Source organism: Caretta caretta, chromosome 2 (genome assembly GCF_965140235.1).
Source record: "Caretta caretta isolate rCarCar2 chromosome 2, rCarCar1.hap1, whole genome shotgun sequence".
In the NCBI taxonomy this organism is placed as follows: Eukaryota; Metazoa; Chordata; order Testudines; family Cheloniidae; genus Caretta; species Caretta caretta.
In genome coordinates, this window is record NC_134207.1 from 208959214 (window position 1) to 208978114 (window position 18901).

At 42.2% G+C, this 18901-nt stretch overlaps 1 protein-coding gene across 9 annotated transcripts in view; it reads left to right on the forward strand.

The window, feature by feature from the left end:
• Positions 1-18901, forward strand: part of OSBPL3 (oxysterol binding protein like 3) — a 136887-nt gene that overhangs the window by 51260 nt on the left and 66726 nt on the right. For 7 of the 9 annotated variants that reach the window (XM_048838396.2, XM_048838399.2, XM_048838398.2 and 4 more), the window contains 4 exons: positions 16634-16750; positions 16916-16969; positions 17172-17285; positions 18404-18574. In XM_048838396.2, the coding sequence (XP_048694353.1) occupies positions 16634-16750; positions 16916-16969; positions 17172-17285; positions 18404-18574 (456 nt within the window). The remainder of the gene's footprint in view (positions 1-16633; positions 16751-16915; positions 16970-17171; positions 17286-18403; positions 18575-18901) is intronic. The other 2 variants (XM_075125780.1, XM_048838401.2) reach the window with 1 other exon arrangement.

Below are 18901 nucleotides of genomic sequence, written 5' to 3' on the forward strand. Positions count from 1 at the left end.
CTACGTGGAGGCATGGCCAGGAAGCTCTGCACACTGCCCCTTCCACAGATGACGCCCCTGCAGCTCCCATTGGCCCCATTTGCTGGCCAATGGGAGCTGCGGGCGGGGGTGTGTGGAGCCCCCTGGTTGCCCCTATGCATAGGAGCCAGACGGGGGACATGCTGCTTCCGGGAGCCACACAAAGCAAGCCCCAGACCCTGCTCCCCAGCAGGAGCTTGAGGGCTGGAATAAAACATCTGAAGGGCCAGATGCAGCCCCCAGGCCGTAGTTTGCCCATCCCAACCTATAGTCTGCTGCTGAATGCTTGGCTTCTGTGGTTTGGTGCTTAGAACCCCTAAATCTCCTGTAGAAAAGGTCACCCCAGTGATAGCTGCCTACTCAAGCCTTCAGTGGCTTGTGTGTGTGGAGAGGGAGTGTGTGTGTGTGTGTGTGTGTGTATTTCAGTTAGGAACATTCTTTATCTGCCTATGTTGCCAATATTGATACTGAAAATCTGCCCATGAGTGCAGATTGCTGCAGTGGCACTAGGGTGGCCAACTGTCTAATACACAAACCCAAACACCCGTGCCTCTTCTCCGAGGTCCCACCCCATGCACTTCATCCTCCCTCCCTCTGTCGCTTGCTGTCCCCCACCCTCACTTACTTTTATGGGGCAGGGGGTTGGGGGGACCTAAAAGTGGCAATACTTCAACAAAAAAAACTTCAAAAACAGACTCCAACGAGAGACTGCTGAATTGGAATTAATTTGCAAACTGGATACAATTAACTTAGGCTTGAATAGAGACTGGGAGTGGATGGGTCATTACACAAAGTAAAACTATTTCCCCATGTTTATCCCCCCTACCCACCCCCCCACTGTTCCTCAGACGTTCTTGTCAACTGCTGGAAGTGGCCCACCTTGATTATCACTACAAAAGGTTCCCACCCACCCCCCATCCCCCCGCTCTCCTGCTGGTAATAGCTCACCTTAAGTGATCACTCTGGTTACAGAGTGTATGGTAACACCCATTGTTTCATGTTCTCTATGTATATAAATCTCCCCACTGTATTTTCCACTGAATGCATCCGATGAAGTGAGCTGTAGCTCACGAAAGTTTATGCTCGAATAAATTTGTTAGTCTATAAGATACCACAAGTACGCCTTTTCTTTTTGCGAATACAGACTAACATGGCTGCTACTCTGAAATCTGTCATTTGCTTTTAAGATACTTTTTTCTTTCAAGCATTCTTTTTTTTTTCATTATAAGGTTAACTTTAAAAAATTACAAGATATAAATGAAGTTTGTTCTTAGAGATAATGTCAAGCAAGCATTATTAGCACACAGGATTTCAGTTATAACTTAATAAGATTTACATGAGCATGGCTAAATCCTACTAAAAGTATATTGCATAGTAAAAGCATTCGTACATTTGCAGGCACAATTTCTGTAAGAACATGCACAATAAGACTTCAAAATAAATACCCACTGGCATGGCTCAGCTTTGCTGGCCAGAGCATTGGGGTAGAACTCACTATCCACCCACTCCATGCCTACCTTCTCTATGAGGATGGGGGGGGGGTTGCGAGGGAGTTGGTGCTGTGTATTCTTACTCACGGTCTGGGTAGCCTTCACACAGGGATTTAGGGAAGGGAGTGTTTCTTATATGGGCATATAATCCAAACTATAATCTAGCCCTGAGTGTGAAAAGATTACAAGTCTAGCACATGGAGCATACCTTCACCCTACAAACCTTTGTCTGGGTTGTCTTAGACATCTAGCCTTCAACCAAGCCATGTTGTCTGTTAGGCACTGGCTAAATTGCTCAACCGCACCAACCAGGTCAGGTGAGATGGAGGTATAAAGCTGGATGCCAGTTGTATCCAGGAGGCACCACAATTCATATCTCCCCCTCATAAGAGTATGAGACCTAGTGATATACCATCTTCCTGATTTAATTAATACTTAGACCTTTCCTCTTCTAAAGAGTCTGATAAATGTAGTCAATCATCACAACACTCTAAATGGATATTATCCCAATTTCACATATGGGAAACTGGAGCATGAAAGTTGAGTGACTTGCCCAAGACCTCAGAGAAAGTTAATGTCCGAGTCAAAAACAGAATTCAGCAGGTTTCTTTGGTAGAGGAGAACATTGGTAATTGGTAGAACATGTGACCATTAAAGCATGCTATCAGGCTGAGATATGGAGGAGGAATGCTGAAAGCTGGGGCCAATACTGCATTATACAGTTGAAATGCAGAATGCTTATTTCTTAGAAATGTATTGCTGAAGAGCATATGTTATCAAGTGTGGGTGGCAGTGAAATCTTTTCTGAAGGATTTTTTTTTTAAATGTGGATTTGTAATTACTTATTGCCAGATATTTTTAATATTTTTCTCCCCTTTTTGGCGGGGCAAATATAATAACTTAGTAGGCTTGACACTTAGAGTACAAGCTCTACCCAACTGCCCAATACAAGCAGGAGATCAGGAGGCCTTCTCTCAGTACAGTCTATTCCTATCAGAAATGTAGTACTTTGAATTGAATTGGTGGACTTTCAGCATCAGTTGTCAGAGTTCCCGGAAGTGAGCTTGTCTTGACTACTACGTTACTGGTGCTCATTGTTTAACTCCACAATGATGTTGGTGTGCCATAAATGACTGATTCTACACTAGACTGTACAAATCAAGATCTGTTTTGTGGAATATTTTAAATATTGTTTTGATTCTACACAAACACGGTCTTTCCCGTTTGGATATTTACCTGCTAATAACCAGTAGGTGGGAAATACAAGAAATATAAAATTTGACTAAGAAAGATGGCTTGATCACATGTAACTTTTAAAAGTTAATATGTTAAGTATGACTGTCAAGTGTTCATGAAATTCAAAAAATAATGCAATGTTATAGAAAATATTTCTTTTCTTTCTGTTGCATATGAAAAAGACAGACACTTTGGACCAAATAGTGCAGTATTCTACACATTGTAGATCAACTAAGAAGGAGGAGGCATGCTGCTAGATGACTTGCTGTTCATGTTTAAATAGAAATGTATTCTGTTCTCTAACTGTTTCGGTGCTAGTGAGGAGAGAGTAATCTCTATGTAGCTCAATTTAAATGGGTTCTGAAGTTGATTCTCCCAAAGAGAGGGAGGGAGCCCAGAAAAGAAAAGGAGTTATGAGTCTTCACAAAATCTGCTCATTCACCCTTTAACATGATACTGATACTGATGCTGATGATAGCCACGCTGAAAGTTATCTGGTGGGTTTTTCTGGTAACTTGTGGGGGAGCAGAAATTTGTGAGGCTGGATTATATGGGGAGTTTCTGTTTGGTACTGTCAATTGGATTTGACAGAATACACATCGCATTGTTAATTAATTGCCCTCTTCTCCCCAAACCCTTCTAACTGGTGAATAATTGCTGCGTTCCCATCCCTGCCACTGTCCAGACATCAGACAGACATTTCCCTCCTTCCCCATCCCTAGAGACAACACCAATCCTTAAATGAAAGAGACTGGTTATTTTTACTAGGTATTTAGGTTTCTTCTCCATCACTGCAGAATTTAATTTGCTTAAATTACAGCATTTACATTGTTTGTTTTTCTAAAACAACTTTTTTTTTTACTAGGGTAGTTTTATGAAACTATAGGAACTAAAACCACACAAGCTGAGAGAAAAGGTCCAGCAGTGCTCCAGAGGGACAAATAGAGTACACTCCACTATTTTTATGAGAAGGAGCCCCAAAACTACAGCTTACAATTTCAGATCCTCTGTGGGAAGGTGAAGAATATTGTTTCTAATCATCTAGTATTCTCCCCTTCTTCCATTCCAGTGAGGAATTTATTCCCCCTCCTCCCTGCACGCACACCCATATGCCCCTTCCTGATCCGCTTCAGTCAGAACTGTCCTCTTTATTTTCTGCTATATCGAGACAGTGTTGGCCGGCCACCTCTTTCCCCTTTGCCTCAGGGTCTCTGCAGCTGATCTCATAGGACAGGACAGTCCTTTAATCAGATTAAGTGAAAAGAAACTGTTACAAAGCCCAGGGGCGAAAGGGATCTTGGCAGACGTTTTGTGGAGTAGTGGGGTACGCGTTACCAGTTTCTCAAACTCAAGCAAGCAGGGAGTGCTACCACAAGTGCACTCAGGCCCCAGAGAAAGGGAAATTTATTTGGGACTGTGGTATTGTGCTACTGATGGAATAAGGGCACCTCCTGGGATCAGAGTATTTTAGTCTGATGTGATGTGACTGCTCCTTCCCACAAAGCAGCATATGGCACTGGTGACACTTATGTAAAGATCCCCGTGATGCAGACCAGAAATCGTTATGGCTTGAGAGATTGGTTCGAGTGGGGTTGCGGAACTTTCATTTTAGGACAGTCTTCCTTCCGTCGCTAATCCTAGTGCCCTGTTTCTGGCAGCCTGAATACATTTGCAGCATGACCCTGAAAACACTGACAATTTAATCCCTTCCCAGGAAATGGGACTGACCTTCACCTTTAAGCCTCAGTAGTTGGTGTGAAATGATTTCCATTTCCACACCTCCCACCCCCACCCCCGTAATGCAATATAATATTAGGCCATAATTTTAAATATATTTGAGGGAGGGAAAAACATCATTATCTTTTTCAAAGTTTAAAATTGACATGTACAAAATAAATAGTGTGGATGGGAAAGCAATACATTTGTGAAATAAGCAGATACAGTAAGGAAAGGCACTGAGAGCTATATTAAAATCTTGTACTAAAAAGAAAATTCAGTAACTTTTGCCAAAGTTATGAACCATAACAAATGCTTTAGTTGCTGCTGATGCAAAACCTTATCCTCCACGAAGCCGCTTTCTATTTTTGGCACTTTAAAACATGCAGTACATCTGGCTGCATTTTATACTAGAAGGAAGTCTGGCTTCAACTATATTCAGGCATCGATCTGAGAGCCACTCAAACTCGTTACTTCATTCTTTTCTCCAGAAACAAAATATAGCCTTGAGGAGTTTCTGATGTGCTGTGTGGTAGAAAATCAGGGGGGTTTTATTTGATGAGTTAATTTAATGCCAGGTTACCAGACCTTGAGACCAAAGTCCTTCAGAACTGTTCCATGGCTGACCCAGACCGCAGCAGTGCAAATTTCTTCTGCTGACCTGCCTCAGCCCTTGGCCTTTGTTGTCACTGCTGTCAGAGGTAATGGTTTTGCTCATTCTGTGTTGATGTTGGTCCACAAGGAAGTCAATTTTTGTTCTAACTGAAGTCGCTTTCTGCCGCAGCATTGCATTTTTGCATCCCCGCCAGTCTGGACCCGGACTGTGCTGCTGCTATTTACTTTTTTTTAATGTAATTGAGCTTCTCCAAACTTAACCTTGGTTTTGAGTCCCCAGCAGGGGTAAGAATCAGCAAGAGAACATGCTATAAATGCTGCCTGCAACTGTGAAGAAATCTTACATTCCCGCTCTGATATTTCAGACAGATTAGAACAGAGAGACAGCCAGACTGATTTATTTGACTTCATTTTAAGATCATTGGCTGAGCAGACCTGTCTAACTGCAGTAGTTCCTTCGAGCAGCATACAACCATAGATCCTTTTTCTCTTTTTCTTTTTTTTTTTTCTCAAGATGAGACAAGTTGTGGATAAATTGCAGGCCGCATCAGCTCCGTTCTGTTCAGCGTGGTGTACTCTTTAAGGGGCATAAGATTCAGATCAAGGGAAAATTGCATCTTCCAAAAGAAAAGGAGAGACCAAGGAAATCAAGGGTTCATCTGGGAGTTATTTGATTCCTGGACCTTCTACATGTCTGAGGTCTTTCATCGTTGCTCAAGTGTTGATTATTACTGCAGGACAAGAACCTGCTAGTGGCTGTGTGATCACCCACCTCTCACCCTAACCATTTGGGAACTATAGAAACTGCCTTTTCCTATTGCCACATATCTCTAGAGTGACCATATTTCCCTATGCTGAATACGGGACACCTGGTAAAATTACTCCTTCAAGCGAGTTCAACGACAATCGTACAAACATTCAAATTAACATTAAGTTGACTGAGCCTCTGTTAAAAAGAAATACTGGGTAGTTGGCTTCTTTTTATTTACCTTTTTACATGGGAAGGGTTGACACACACCCCAACCCCCCCGCACACACACACAGGGAGGGGTGACACACACATACTCCCGCTGTGTGAGAGAGGAATATGGGAGTGACCGACCAACCTGACCCTCCATGCCTGGCTGAGCCCCCGGACAGAGCTGCCTCTTCTGGTACCTGGCATCACGTCTTCCTGAGGTAACACATGGGGGGCATGCAGGGTCACATGCCCCCCTGCCTGATTTCTGCCAGAATGTGGCCAGCAGCAGCCTTTCGGCACTGTGCAGGAGGGAAGGGATAGGAGCTGCTTCCAACCGCAGGGGAGGAAAAGTGGGGGTGGGGGGAAGGGATGACCTGGCCTGTGTGTTTGCAGAGCTCATCTCTCTCCCACTGCTCCAGTGTGGCTGGAAACAGCTTGTCCCTTCCTGCCTGCATAGTGTCAAAGGGCAGTTAACACCTTCAGGTGGTTGCTGGCCACCAACATAATCCAGCCACCTCCTGTCCCCTGGTTACCGTGCAGGCAGGAAGGGGTTAAGCCCTCAGGATGCATGGTGCACCAGGGCCCAGGGAGCCTCACTGCAGGGCAGTGCCGTAGCCAGGTTCTAATATCGGGGAACGAACACACAAAAAAAGGCACCATCCAACATATCAAATTACTAATTACATACTTTTAAATTCATTATACATATTTATTTTGTACTTAAAATAAAAACACAAGAATAATATTGTTTTAGAAGTACATGTTTTGCATTTAAAGTATAAAAACAGTTTTACAGTATGACATCTATTTATATTGTATATAAAATCAAAACATAATAAAAACGTGTTGTTTACTTATTTTATATTTCAAAGATAAGATCAAAACAATATGATCTATGAAGCAACTACAACAGCCTCTTTCATCTAAGCTTCATTCTAGCAAAGTTATCTATTACTTTATAATAATCTATTTCAGTAGCCAATTGTCTTTCAATGGAGAGCAAAGCAAACCCAGACAATCTATCTTCACCCATTGTAGAGCGCAGGTAGGACTTTATAAGTTTGTCGGCTAAAGGATCATTCCGCCAACTGCTCTACTTATTGGCAAGGTCAGAAAAATGTGGGACAATCTCGAAAGGTTAGGATAAATGGAACACATCATTGGCGATCATGAATTTCAGTACACTGTTGATGGTGAAAAGAAAAGGAGTACTTGTGGCACCTTAGAGACTAACCAATTTATTTGAGCATGAGCTTTCGTGAGCTACAGCTCACTTCATCAGAGTGTAGCTCACGAAAGCTCAAGCTCAAATAAATTGGTTAGTCTCTAAGGTGCCACAAGTACTCCTTTTCTTTTTGCGAATACAGACTAACACGGCTGTTCCTCTGAAACCTGTTGATGGTGAGTTTCTCGTCGACGCTTGACTTTACCCTACTGCTAGTGCTCATTATCTCTTTGTACATGTCTTTAAATGAAAGAAACTCTTCCACAATTTTGGTTTGACTGTCGATCACATCTGAGTATGTCTGCCAAAAATTCTAATTTGTTCACATTATCCTCTTTGTCAAAATGCTTTGGATCTAAACCACTAAATTTGGCAGCCACATTTTTAAACTGCTTGAATCTTTTACTCGTGCTATTTATAATAGAATCTAAGGACACTAAGTAGGATTCTGAATTTCTCCCGGGCATCAGATATTCCTTCTTCATCCTCTGCAATTTCCTCATGGAATCTTTTTCTCTCTTACATATTCTGTGCTGCTTATATTCCGTAGTAATATCACATTTTTGAGCCAACTCAGTGGCTTCATTCTCAATCTGCTTGAATTCAGATTCAAATTCACTTTGAATGTTTTGCATATCATTTTAAAAAATCTGAAGCAAATGAGAAGCTGTTACCAGATCTAGACTACTTTTCTGTAAATATGTGGATAAATGGAAAGCCTTCTCTAGCACTTTACTCCAGAATATAAGAACAACTAAGAATTCGTAAGTTTCGACTGTTGCCAGAATACCCTTTGCCTCAGTGAGCTGTTTAGGCGTACAGTTTATCTCACCATCCACAATTCTTTGCAGGGCAATTACTAGTGCTGGAAAATTTTGCAAGACTGCCTCTACTGCTGACTTTCTAGACGCCCATTTGGTATCACAAAGTTTCTTTAGAGTTAATGCAAAAGATTTGATAAGATTGCATTGTTCTTCTTTTAGTAAACTGCCAGGAAAAAGAAATATACAGACTTTCTAGAGTTCCAAAAAACAACCGAGTTTGAATATTGGAGCTTAATGCATCAATCAGAATTAAATTAAAAGTATGCGCACAGCACTGTGTAAAGAGTGCATTTGGAGCAATTTCCCATATGCTAGTTTGGAGACCTGATATTTCACCCGACATGTGCTTGCTCCATTGTAAGACTGACTGTAACACATAGTTATTGATAGCTCCAAGTTTTTGATTGCTGAAAGAAGAATGTTGAAAAAATCTTCAGCACTTGCTCCAGGTAATTCGCTGAATTGTATAAATCATTCCACTGCATCACCGTTTACTGTTCCATATCATAAGGATAAAGAAAATTGATCAGTAGAGTCAACAATTAAGGCAAAGTACTTTGATTTCAGCTACTATCTTTGATAGAAGTTCGGCTGATAAGGACTGTATCAGATCATTTTATGTGTCAGGACTGAGATGTTGCATTTCGATCACTCAGTAATAAATGTTGTTCCAGTAATGTATCATTTTTAGCCAACAGCTTAATAAGTTCCAAAAAATTGCCGTCATTTGTACTTGGGGAACCTAAATCTCGATACTCGCGATGACTGCGGAATGCCAATCCCTGAATTCCCAAAAAGAGAACTGCATCTATAATACGTCATAAAATCATCCTATTTTTTCTATCTCTTTCCTTTCCGCTGTTAGAAGACCAGCCAAGACTGTTCTATCATTGAACAAATGGAATTTGGTAAGGAAAAGTTCTTTCTCTGCTTTTTTATGACTTTCTTTCACTTTTTTCATGATTTTCAGTTTTGTGCATACCTTTAGCAAAATTCTTGCAACCAGTTTTTGGATCACTTCAAGCATCTGACCGATTTGCAAAAAGCCAACAAGCAAAACAAATCATAGTGTTTGCTCTTGGTGAATAAACCAGCCAGTGCCGGTCAATTGTACGAACACTTGTTTTTGTTTGTACTAAGTTGCACTGAAATGACGTCCAGCTTCATCTTTTGGAAAATTGTCAAAATTATCTTTAAGTCCTGGCTGACAAGGGCCTAACTCAAGCAGAGCACGTACTAGATCAGGTGTTACAGGTGTGTCACAAAACAAGTGTGGATCTGTTGGGTATTCCCTATGTGTGTCAACGATAGCACGGAGTCTTATTGTGTCATTCTTGTCCTCTGCATGATAGTCTGCTGAAGTAATCAGGTCTTCTGAGGACTCTACTTCCACCACCTGTGCAGCCGCAGCAGCCCGGATGCTGTAAGCAGCTCCTAGGTTGAAGGTAGGTACTAACAAGTCTTCAGAGGGTTTTACCTCTGGTGAAGCCGCAATGGCCAGGGCACTGTCTCCAGCTCCTGGGCTGAAGGTAGGTAGCAAGTCTTCAGAATGTTCCACCTCTGGTGCAAAAGACGTCGTGGGTGTGTCGAATGAAAAGTAGGCCTCCAACCTCACATATTTTGATGATTCTTTTACTCGATTTGCATCTTCCTTCATCTTCTTTCTGTCCCACCCGGATAGTTTCTTCTTAGTGCGCTTATCCATCCCTTATCAGAAACAAATAAAATAAATACAAACAATATACGATTGTTTTAAAATGTGATTTATTTAAAAAACTGTCCACACAGCAGCCAGGTCAATTTCACAGCTCTATGAAATGGACGCCCGTCAAATTGGGTCAGCAAAGTTGAAAAGGCACCACTTCATTCAAAACTAGAGGAGAAGCGAAAACAATCCACACACTAAGAAGTAATCAAACAGACTGAACTATTTGAAATTATCCAAAGGGTTCAGCATTTCTTTACACTGCAGGAAACAATTCTTAGGAGTATGCACAGTTGTGTGGGTGCCTGGGTGAGTGAGTGTACATGTCAACCGATTTAAAAAAGCACTGACAAAAGGGCAAAGACAAAATGTTTAAAAAAAAAAATTGTGGGCCTCTTGGCTCTTGCAAGGGATTCACGTGTTAAAAGACTGATGCTGGAGTGGTAAAGTGTTACAGATATACAGACAACATTTCTACCGCATTTGATTATGGGATGGAAGCTTGTCCAGAAGAAAATGAGATCGCTCAAAAATTACTTGGAGGTACCTGTATCGGAATGTGCTCTTTCGTCGGCGTTCTTTTGTCAGCACCTTTTTTGTCCTGCGTCACACAGGCGCCAACTTTCCTTGGTGCCGGTGGGTGCTCGTGCCCCTGCCCTACCCTGACTCCGCCCCCTCCCTGCCCCTATTGGACCCCTCCCCAAATCCCTGCCCTGGCCCTGCCTCATTCCCCCTCCTCCCCCACCTCTGGCTTGCCGCACGAATCGTAAGCGCTGGGAGTCAGGGGGAGAAGCAGAAGGCGGCGGCGGCGGCGCACTCAGGGGAGGAGGTGGAGCGGAGACGGAGGTGAGCTGGGTGAGGGGGCAGAGCAGGGACTGGGGAGCTGCCGGTGGGTGCTCAGCACCCACCAGTTTTTCCTCATGGGTGCTCCAGCCCTGGAGTCGGCGCCTAAGGTGCCACTTTTGGAGAATGTGCTCAGTGGGAGCGGCTGCTTCCCCCTCCGCCCCCCCGAGCTACATTACTGCTGCAGGGGCGTCAGCGAACCCAGCCAGAGAGGTGACTCAGCAGGGGAGGCTGCCTAGGGGATGGAGCAGCCCCGTGTTCCATGGAGACAGGACCCGGGGGAGGGGCGGGGCAGGTGGGTGGTGAAGAGGGTGCTAAGCCCCTGGCTTGGGAGCTGCTGTGGAGCCTGCAGGTTCAGGGTGTGAACAGGCTGGAAATCGCTCCCCGCCCCCGACCATGCCAGAGCTTAGCTGAGGGGCGGAGAGGCTTCTCCGTGCCAGCACTGTGCGGGGCTTTGGCATGTGCAGGGCTTGCCTCCTCCTGGCCAGTGCCCCAGGCCCAGCCAAAGGCAGTGGGGGAAGGAAGAGGGCTGCAGGCCAGGCTGTTAGTAAGCTGGATGCTCCGACCAGGGGCTGGTTCTCTGCACAGTGCTGGGAGCGAGAAGCGTCCCATTGTAGGGGATATGGAGGAGCAGCAGTGCTGGAGGTAAAGCAGGGAGAGAAGAGCAAGAGGGGGAGCATGTAAAGGGTTGATGGGTGGGCAGCAGCTGCCACCTGCCCACACTCGCCAGCCACTGGAGCTTGCAGCCAGTGCCAGCCAGAAACAGGACAGGGGCAGGGCCCTGCTGGCTGAGAGCCGGTACACAGTGGGGGCTGCGCAGACTGGCAGAGGGAGCGGCTGGCTCCACGTGCTGCATCTTCACACCACCACCAGCCTTGCATACCCACCCCCATTGTCGGCCACTGGACATGCCCTCCTCCCCCAGCCACTTGCTGCTGGTGGGCGAGTGGTTGGCGAGCAGGGATCCGGCTAGCGGCAGGACCCGCCAGTCCTGATGAGGGGGAGACAGCAAGTACGGGACAATTTGTCTGTTTTTAAGAAAAAGTCGGGACACCTGCAAAAGGGCTTAAATACGGGACTGTCCCTTTAAAAACCAGACATCCAGTCATCCTACATATCTCTGAAAGTTCAAACAAGAAGTCTTGTGACCTTAAAAGCATTTTCTTGTGTTTTGCCAATCCAGATTCCTATTGGAGCTGATGCCAGCTCCGACTGTTGTTCAGATTTGGAGAAATATGAGATCTGAGAAGACCCCTCTCCTGATCTCAGCTTTTCAATCACCCTGACCCCGAAGAGCATGGCAAGAAGCATGTGCTATTCCTCAATGCATTTACTTGAGCTATTGCAAACAAGTTTATGCCTCCAAATTGATGCATTTTGATGAGCCTTCTTTCTAGTCTTTCCTCATCACCTCATGTGCCCCCATCTGCTATGACCCTCTCATCACCTGTGGACTCCACTTCTTTGTAACCTTCCCCCTATACCAGTGTCCTGATTCCCCTGTGCTCAGGTGTTTTCCAACCTGGAAATTGGATAGTATTCTGAGGAAAAGATTAGGCATGAGCTCTATTATGCTCTGATCCTTTTCAATATGTTCTTGTTGGTTGAGAGGAGTGCAGATTTAACTATGAATAACTAATTTGAAATTATAAGGTTCAGCTTCTCTCCCACCCATCCCAAGTGAAGGTGTTTGTGGTTTGCTAAAGAGCTTATGTGAACATGCTTGGTTTGTTTTCTTCTATGACCATTAGATCAGTAGAAAGTACTGTAAATCTCCTGCACTTAGGAAATTATTTGCCTTCCAAAAGATTGAAGATCTTTCTATCAGATCTATTCTCTGCTAATGCTTAACAAAAATGCACAAGGACTGAACCCAGATGATCAAGGACTTCCTCAAACTTGTCAAAAAAACAAATGATCTGTAGTGCACTAAGAAGGCTCCATGTTCAGTAGTTCAGTTCTTATTGGATTTATTCTTTTTCATTATAGGCTATGATGTTGGGTGCTGCTATCAAGTATGTTTGGGCTAAAGCAGTGGGCGACAGTTGCTATGTATAATGCTTGCTTGGGAATTTTTTTCTCTGAAGGGAGTAATTTAATTGATGGGGAAGCCAATACAACTCTTAAGCAGTTGGCTCATTCCAAGGATAAAAATCTGTAGAAATACCAAGTACATTTTCAGTCTTTTAGCTACATTGGTAGGCTCTCCAGCCAAGGAAGACTTCAGTTAAATCCAGCAGCTTTTCTCTAGGTTTTTTTTCTTGAGCACCAAATTCGAAAGCAACCCTTGTCAAGCTGAGCTTAGTGGAAAATTCTTCCTTAACAAGGAAATTTATCCATTAACCTTTTGCAACGGTTAGTATAATTGTGACATTTTAACGTATTCCCGTTACTTAACTAATGTAATTGAAAATCACTGGTTTCCTGTTGAAAACAGCACTTGCTGTCAACTACTGTACTTGCATTCTGTTGTGTGCAGTGTTTCAGTTTACACTGCATAACTGTATGCTTTAGTCAGATTACAGTGCTGAAGCTAGAATGAAATTAAAAGATTGAACACTTCTGTAAAGCATGTCCACTTCTCTGATATATGATGTGGACAGCTTGGAGCTACTCCAGTGGTGCAAAGATGTTGTTTAGGTTTAGGACTAGTCTCTAAAACTTGGGTGGTGCAGTGTGAGGCTGGACTTCCTTATGCCCAGCTGCCAGAACAGCCTTTTCAGGCCAGACTAGCATCCAGATGGCGCCAGGATTACATAGCACTGCTTTCTTCTGGGGTGGCACCTGGGGCTCTTTGACAACGTCTCTGTGAGTCACTTTCTGTTTTTAGCCTGAGAAACTTACTGAAAAATCCTGGATGAGGTCAGAACGTTTTTGGGCAGAATGATGACGACATGAAAGAAGCCTTGACTTTTTTCCAAACCAAGTGTAGCAGCACTTCACTGGGCAAAAGAACCTTCAAGACTAAGTAGGGAAGGCGTAGTCTATGTTAAAGCATAGTCTCCAGCTTCATAGCCTCATACAGCATTTGCTGAGTTTCCTGGGAGCTGCTTCCTAATATCATGCTTCTTCAATGATTTAAAATGGCTGGGATTATGTGGGAGTCAATGACCCCAATAGACTCCAACCCCTTAGAGGTTGGAGTATTCCATCCTGCGTCACCATGGAGGCAGTTTCATTATAGACTCAATCACCTTTAGTATAGAAAGGATGGTGGAACATACACTTTCTTTGGCTTTAAAGAGTATACATTAATACATGTTGTTGGGATTCCCTCGGAGACCTACCTACACACACCGCGAAAAACCCACAACACCTTTATTTATGAAATTATAGCCTGCTTTAGTTTTTGCATATATCTCTAGCAGTAAATAGTCAACTAAGGCCATGGTTCTCAACCAAGGGTACCCCCTGGAAGACCTCTGCATATGCATACATCAACTCCTCTAGATATTTGCCTAGTTTTACAACAGGCTACATAAAAAGCACTAACTAAGTCAGTACAAACTCAAATTTCATACATACAATGAATTGTTTATACTGCTCTATATTCTAGACACTGAAATGTAAGTACAGTATTTATATTCCAATTGATTTATTTTATAATTATACAGTAAAAATGAGAAAGTAAGCAATTTTTCAGTCATAATGTGCTGAGACACTTTTTTGTATTTTTATGTCTGATTTTGTAAGCAAGTACTTTGTAAGTGAGGTGAAACTTGGGGTATGCAAGACCAATCAGACTCCTGAAAGCGGTACAGTAGTCTGGAAAGGTTTAGAACCACTGAACTAGGGGCTAGCTTGATTGATTGATGGGAGGCCCTATGCCTCAGGGGTACCCATCTAAGGCCTAGTTACCTCTCTGCTTGGATCCTTGCTCCAGGGGAGGAGGGTAGTAATTTGCTGTGATCCTCAACCAGAAGCAAACTACAATGCCCACTACTCTGGCTCACTTTTGGCTGGTTCATTGGAGGACAGAGCCAAGAGTTCATCAATTCACCACTTACTCCATGTCCACCTGCTCTGTGTGTAGTGATCAAAGGTCCAGGTAACTTACTTAGAAGTGTAAGGGGGCAGAGAGCCTCCTGTGGATGTATAGTTCAAGCTACAATCTAGCCCAAATGAGGAAAGATTAAAAGGATAGAACATGGAGCATAACTTCTGATTTCTAGTAAGGAAAACCATGTTTTTATAAGTCTTATTATAAATAATACTTAAGTGATCACTTAAAAATATTGCAGATTGGAAGGGGTGAGGAAAATATTCTTCTATAACACAGCCAAAAAAGGAGGCATAACCAACAAAGGGCAACATGCAAAACTTTTCCTATAATAGGAATTTAAATTAGGGAAACTGGACATTTAGCTCATCTTTGGTTTGTGGAATCCCATTGTGAGTTAAATATTGTGTTGTGTTATGAGACCTGATTAGTGCCACCCTTCTAACTCTTGTGGACTGTTGTTTAGTGCTGGGGAATATTGATTCTCAGTGCAGGAAACTGTTCTGAAGTGCAAGGCAGGGAAAATAGAGGAACAAATTGAGGAATCCTCACCAGGGACACAAGTAAATGGGGGAATAATTTTGCTTAAACTGTTTATGGAATGCCTGCTTTGTGGTATCTTGCTATTCTACATCATTACTTTATTAATGAATATATTGCTTTACCTAGGATTGTGGGGAGTGGATTATTGTACCTAGACACTTGTATTTACTGTAGCTCCCATGTCAACTAATGTTGCACAAAATGAAGGATTGATGTGCCTCTATATTTGTTGACCTCTTGTCTCTATGTGCTGGTCTAGTTTGGCTCTACCGAAGGGGCAGTGTGATGTTTCAGACTAAACTCTTGTTGGGTGTTCTAGATATAAAAATCTTTTGCAAACCAGAATTGTTTGAACACCGAATAAATAGAGGAATTTTAGAATTTTTTTGTAAAGATTTCTTGGGTCAAGGAAGTGCTGTGTGACCCCTCTGCATGTTACTGCTTTGTATAATTTAAGTAGGGAAGCCAGGTACCTAAAATATTCCTCTTCCTGCTGTCATTTGGTAGGGCCAGTGTATTCCATTACAGTAGTGTTCCAAATCATTAAAAGCCAGAAGGTAAAGGTAAGATTATCTAGATTTTTTCCCTCCCTCTTTTCCTCCCTCATCCTCCCCCTCCACTCCTGCCAAATATGTGGCTATGACACAAAGATCATGTATGTACTACTGTGAAAAATAAATTTCCCCCTATATATAGAATATTTTTCACATCAACACCTAACCAATAAAATAAAATAAATTGTCTGGTCCAATGATAGTTGAACCAAAGTCACTACTTTTATTGGAGGATACCTCTGGTCAGAAATCTGGGAAGTTGTTATACTTTCATTAACATTTTTCTACAAATAAAAAATCATGAACAAAAATCGTAGAATCAGCAGCAGCTCTGTTCCTACCTGTATGTCAGATTACTTCAAGGTCACTCCTTTAGGACTGTCATGCAGAAGAAGAAAACGTTTTCTGTTGGCATTTTCATTTAGGTTTTCCTCCTTTGCTCCTGCCTCTTTCTGCAGCATGTCTCAGTACTTGAGTTGCTCATCTAAGCTTTGGGTTTGTTGGTTGGTTGGTTGGTTTTTTTGGGCGGGGGAGGGGAGGACCTTGAGTTGCTCACGTGTGCTGAAAAACATGCCAGAAATCTAGGTTTTTATAGTCTGCTTTACAGGCAATGATGCACTAAGGAGATCTTTTTCAGTAAGAGTTGTTTTTACCCATATTAATATAAAGGTTTTATACTAAACTGTGGTGTCTCCTGTGGCTATGTACTATATGTAAATAATCCTGGTAGGCACATACATTCAATGAGACATGGTGTCAGAAAAATTGCACTTCTTTTACTTTGTGTTGTCTCTCTCAAGGTGAGACTCTGGTCTCACTGGGTTTTATTCAGAGAAATGTTTTCATTCTGTTCCTTTATTTAAAAAAAAAAAAAAAGCAGGTTTGGATTTTGTGTTTTAATAGGACAGCTGGGAAGTTGTAGAAGGACTGCGAGGAGTCATGAATTATACTCAGGAACCACAGAAACAGGAAGGCTACCTGCTGAAAAAGAGGAAATGGCCTCTGAAAGGCTGGCACAAGGTAGGAAAGAAGTGTGTATCTTAGGGTTAGTTGCTATTTAAACTTAACACACTTGGTGTGTTGTCCTTTGTTGAAAAGTTAACAGCAGAAGATGCCCTTTTAGTGGAATATATTGTATCATTTCCTGCTCTGCTATAAAAGGTTTCTTTGCACTTCTGATTACAGAGATACTTCTTCTTGGACAGAGGAATTTTGAAGTATGCCAAGTGTCAAGCTGATGTAAGTTGTGTGTCTCCCTCGATTTTGTTGTATTTCATATGAATACCAGGACTTGGGTCATGTTGTGAAAAGGAAAGATAGATTTTGAATTTCTAAACTACAAGATGAATTAAAAATATTGGTCCTGCCAATCAGTGCATCTCTTCTCCTACCCTGCCTCAGGCATTAATGCTAATTTTCTATATAAAATCTTTCTTTGCAGGTAGAAAGAGAGAAGCTGCATGGCTGCATTGATGTTGGACTTTCAGTGATGTCTGTAAAGAAATCAACAAAATGTATAGATTTGGATACAGAAGAATACATATACCATCTAAAGGTAATTCTTCAAGGCAATCGTATTCTGTATCTTACCAATCAAATTGTAAAAATATTAAAACATTGTGATGTACCTAGTGATCTCTGTGTATGTGTGTGTTGTTGGCCTCTTAATAAAGGGGGCTGGAAATGTTGGTTAACTTGAAGGAAAAACGTTTTAAATTCTGCAGCGGTTGTCAAATTTGGCAAAACTTTATAGTTTGCTGAGAAGCAGTTGATCTCCTTTATTTTGCTGTAGTTCAGTTTCTGGAATTTGTAATTTCTTTAAAATCTCTCTAACTTTAAATTTTGTCAAACACAAAGTCTCATTGTTGGCAGCAATTTTTTATACTTAAATTAGGTACTCCTTTTTGTGAGATGAATATGTTGGGGGGGGTGAGGGGGGGAGAAATGGACCAGAGTAATTAGATGCTGCTGTTGTGCCCTTTGGCATCTTTTCCATTATGTGAGCGTACTTGCACTTATCTAATCTATTAATAGGACATAATTAAGAAGGAATGTATTTATTTTATCTGTGGACTATATTCTGTAGTTTTAAAGTTGTAAGTTTATCTTTTTTTTTTTTTTAAACCTTAAAAGCAAATAAGTTTGGAAGTAAAACTGAAAACATATATACATATACACACACAACTATGGCATGTGCAAAGATTTAATGCTGCCATGCTTCTGTGAGTCTAAGTTGAGCCTGTCTTCTAGATGACAGGCTTACAAGACTTGTATTTAAGTTCACACTATCAGGCCCTATTTAGTAAGGTACACCTTTTTAGGATAGCGCTTAAGTCCTATTGAAGTCAGTGAGACTTAAGCATGTGTGTCAGAGTTGCCCTGAATAGGGATGGACTCAAACATTTGTTTGTGCTTTCCTGAATTGGGGCCTTACAGAGAGACTTCAGCTAACATAGTTTTCCTCTTAAACTGCTCCATGAATTTTTTTTCTATGTTGTATTCAGGCAAGTGATGAGTACTATTTAACAGGCACACTTTATTGACGCTTTGTCAAGAATTCAGAACCCTTTGTGGCCAACTTATAAGAAATAAGAAAAAATAAGATCTAGTTTTGTCTAGTAATTTAAGGTTGAACCATGACTCCCTATCATATAACTTAACTATTTTCTGTAGGTGAAATCTCAGGAACTGTTTGACGAATGGGTAGCAAAACTGCGTCACCACAGACTGTATCGTCAAAATGAAATTGCCATGTTTCCACATGATATCAATAATCATTTCTTCCCCGCGTCCTCTACCGCAGACTCTGTACCTGGTGTGTTCGACTCTGTCTCAGGTAGAAAGGTAATGATGAGCTTTCATCAAGGATTAATGTAGCTTGAGTTCCTCTACCAAACCAAAAACTTAATTACGGTCTTTCACAAACTGATAAAGATTTGGTGTAAGATGTAAACAGTAAAATGGTCTAAGGCAGGTGGTCTCAACCTTTTTCTTTCTGAGGCTCTTCCCCCCCCTGCCACCCCCCATCAACACACTATAAAAACTCCACAGCCCACCTGTCCCACAACAACTGGCTTTCTGCATATAAAAGCCAGGGCTGGTTTTAGGGGGTAGCAAGCAAGGCAATTGCCTGTGGCCCCCATGCCACAAGGGCCCCTGCGAAGCTAAGTT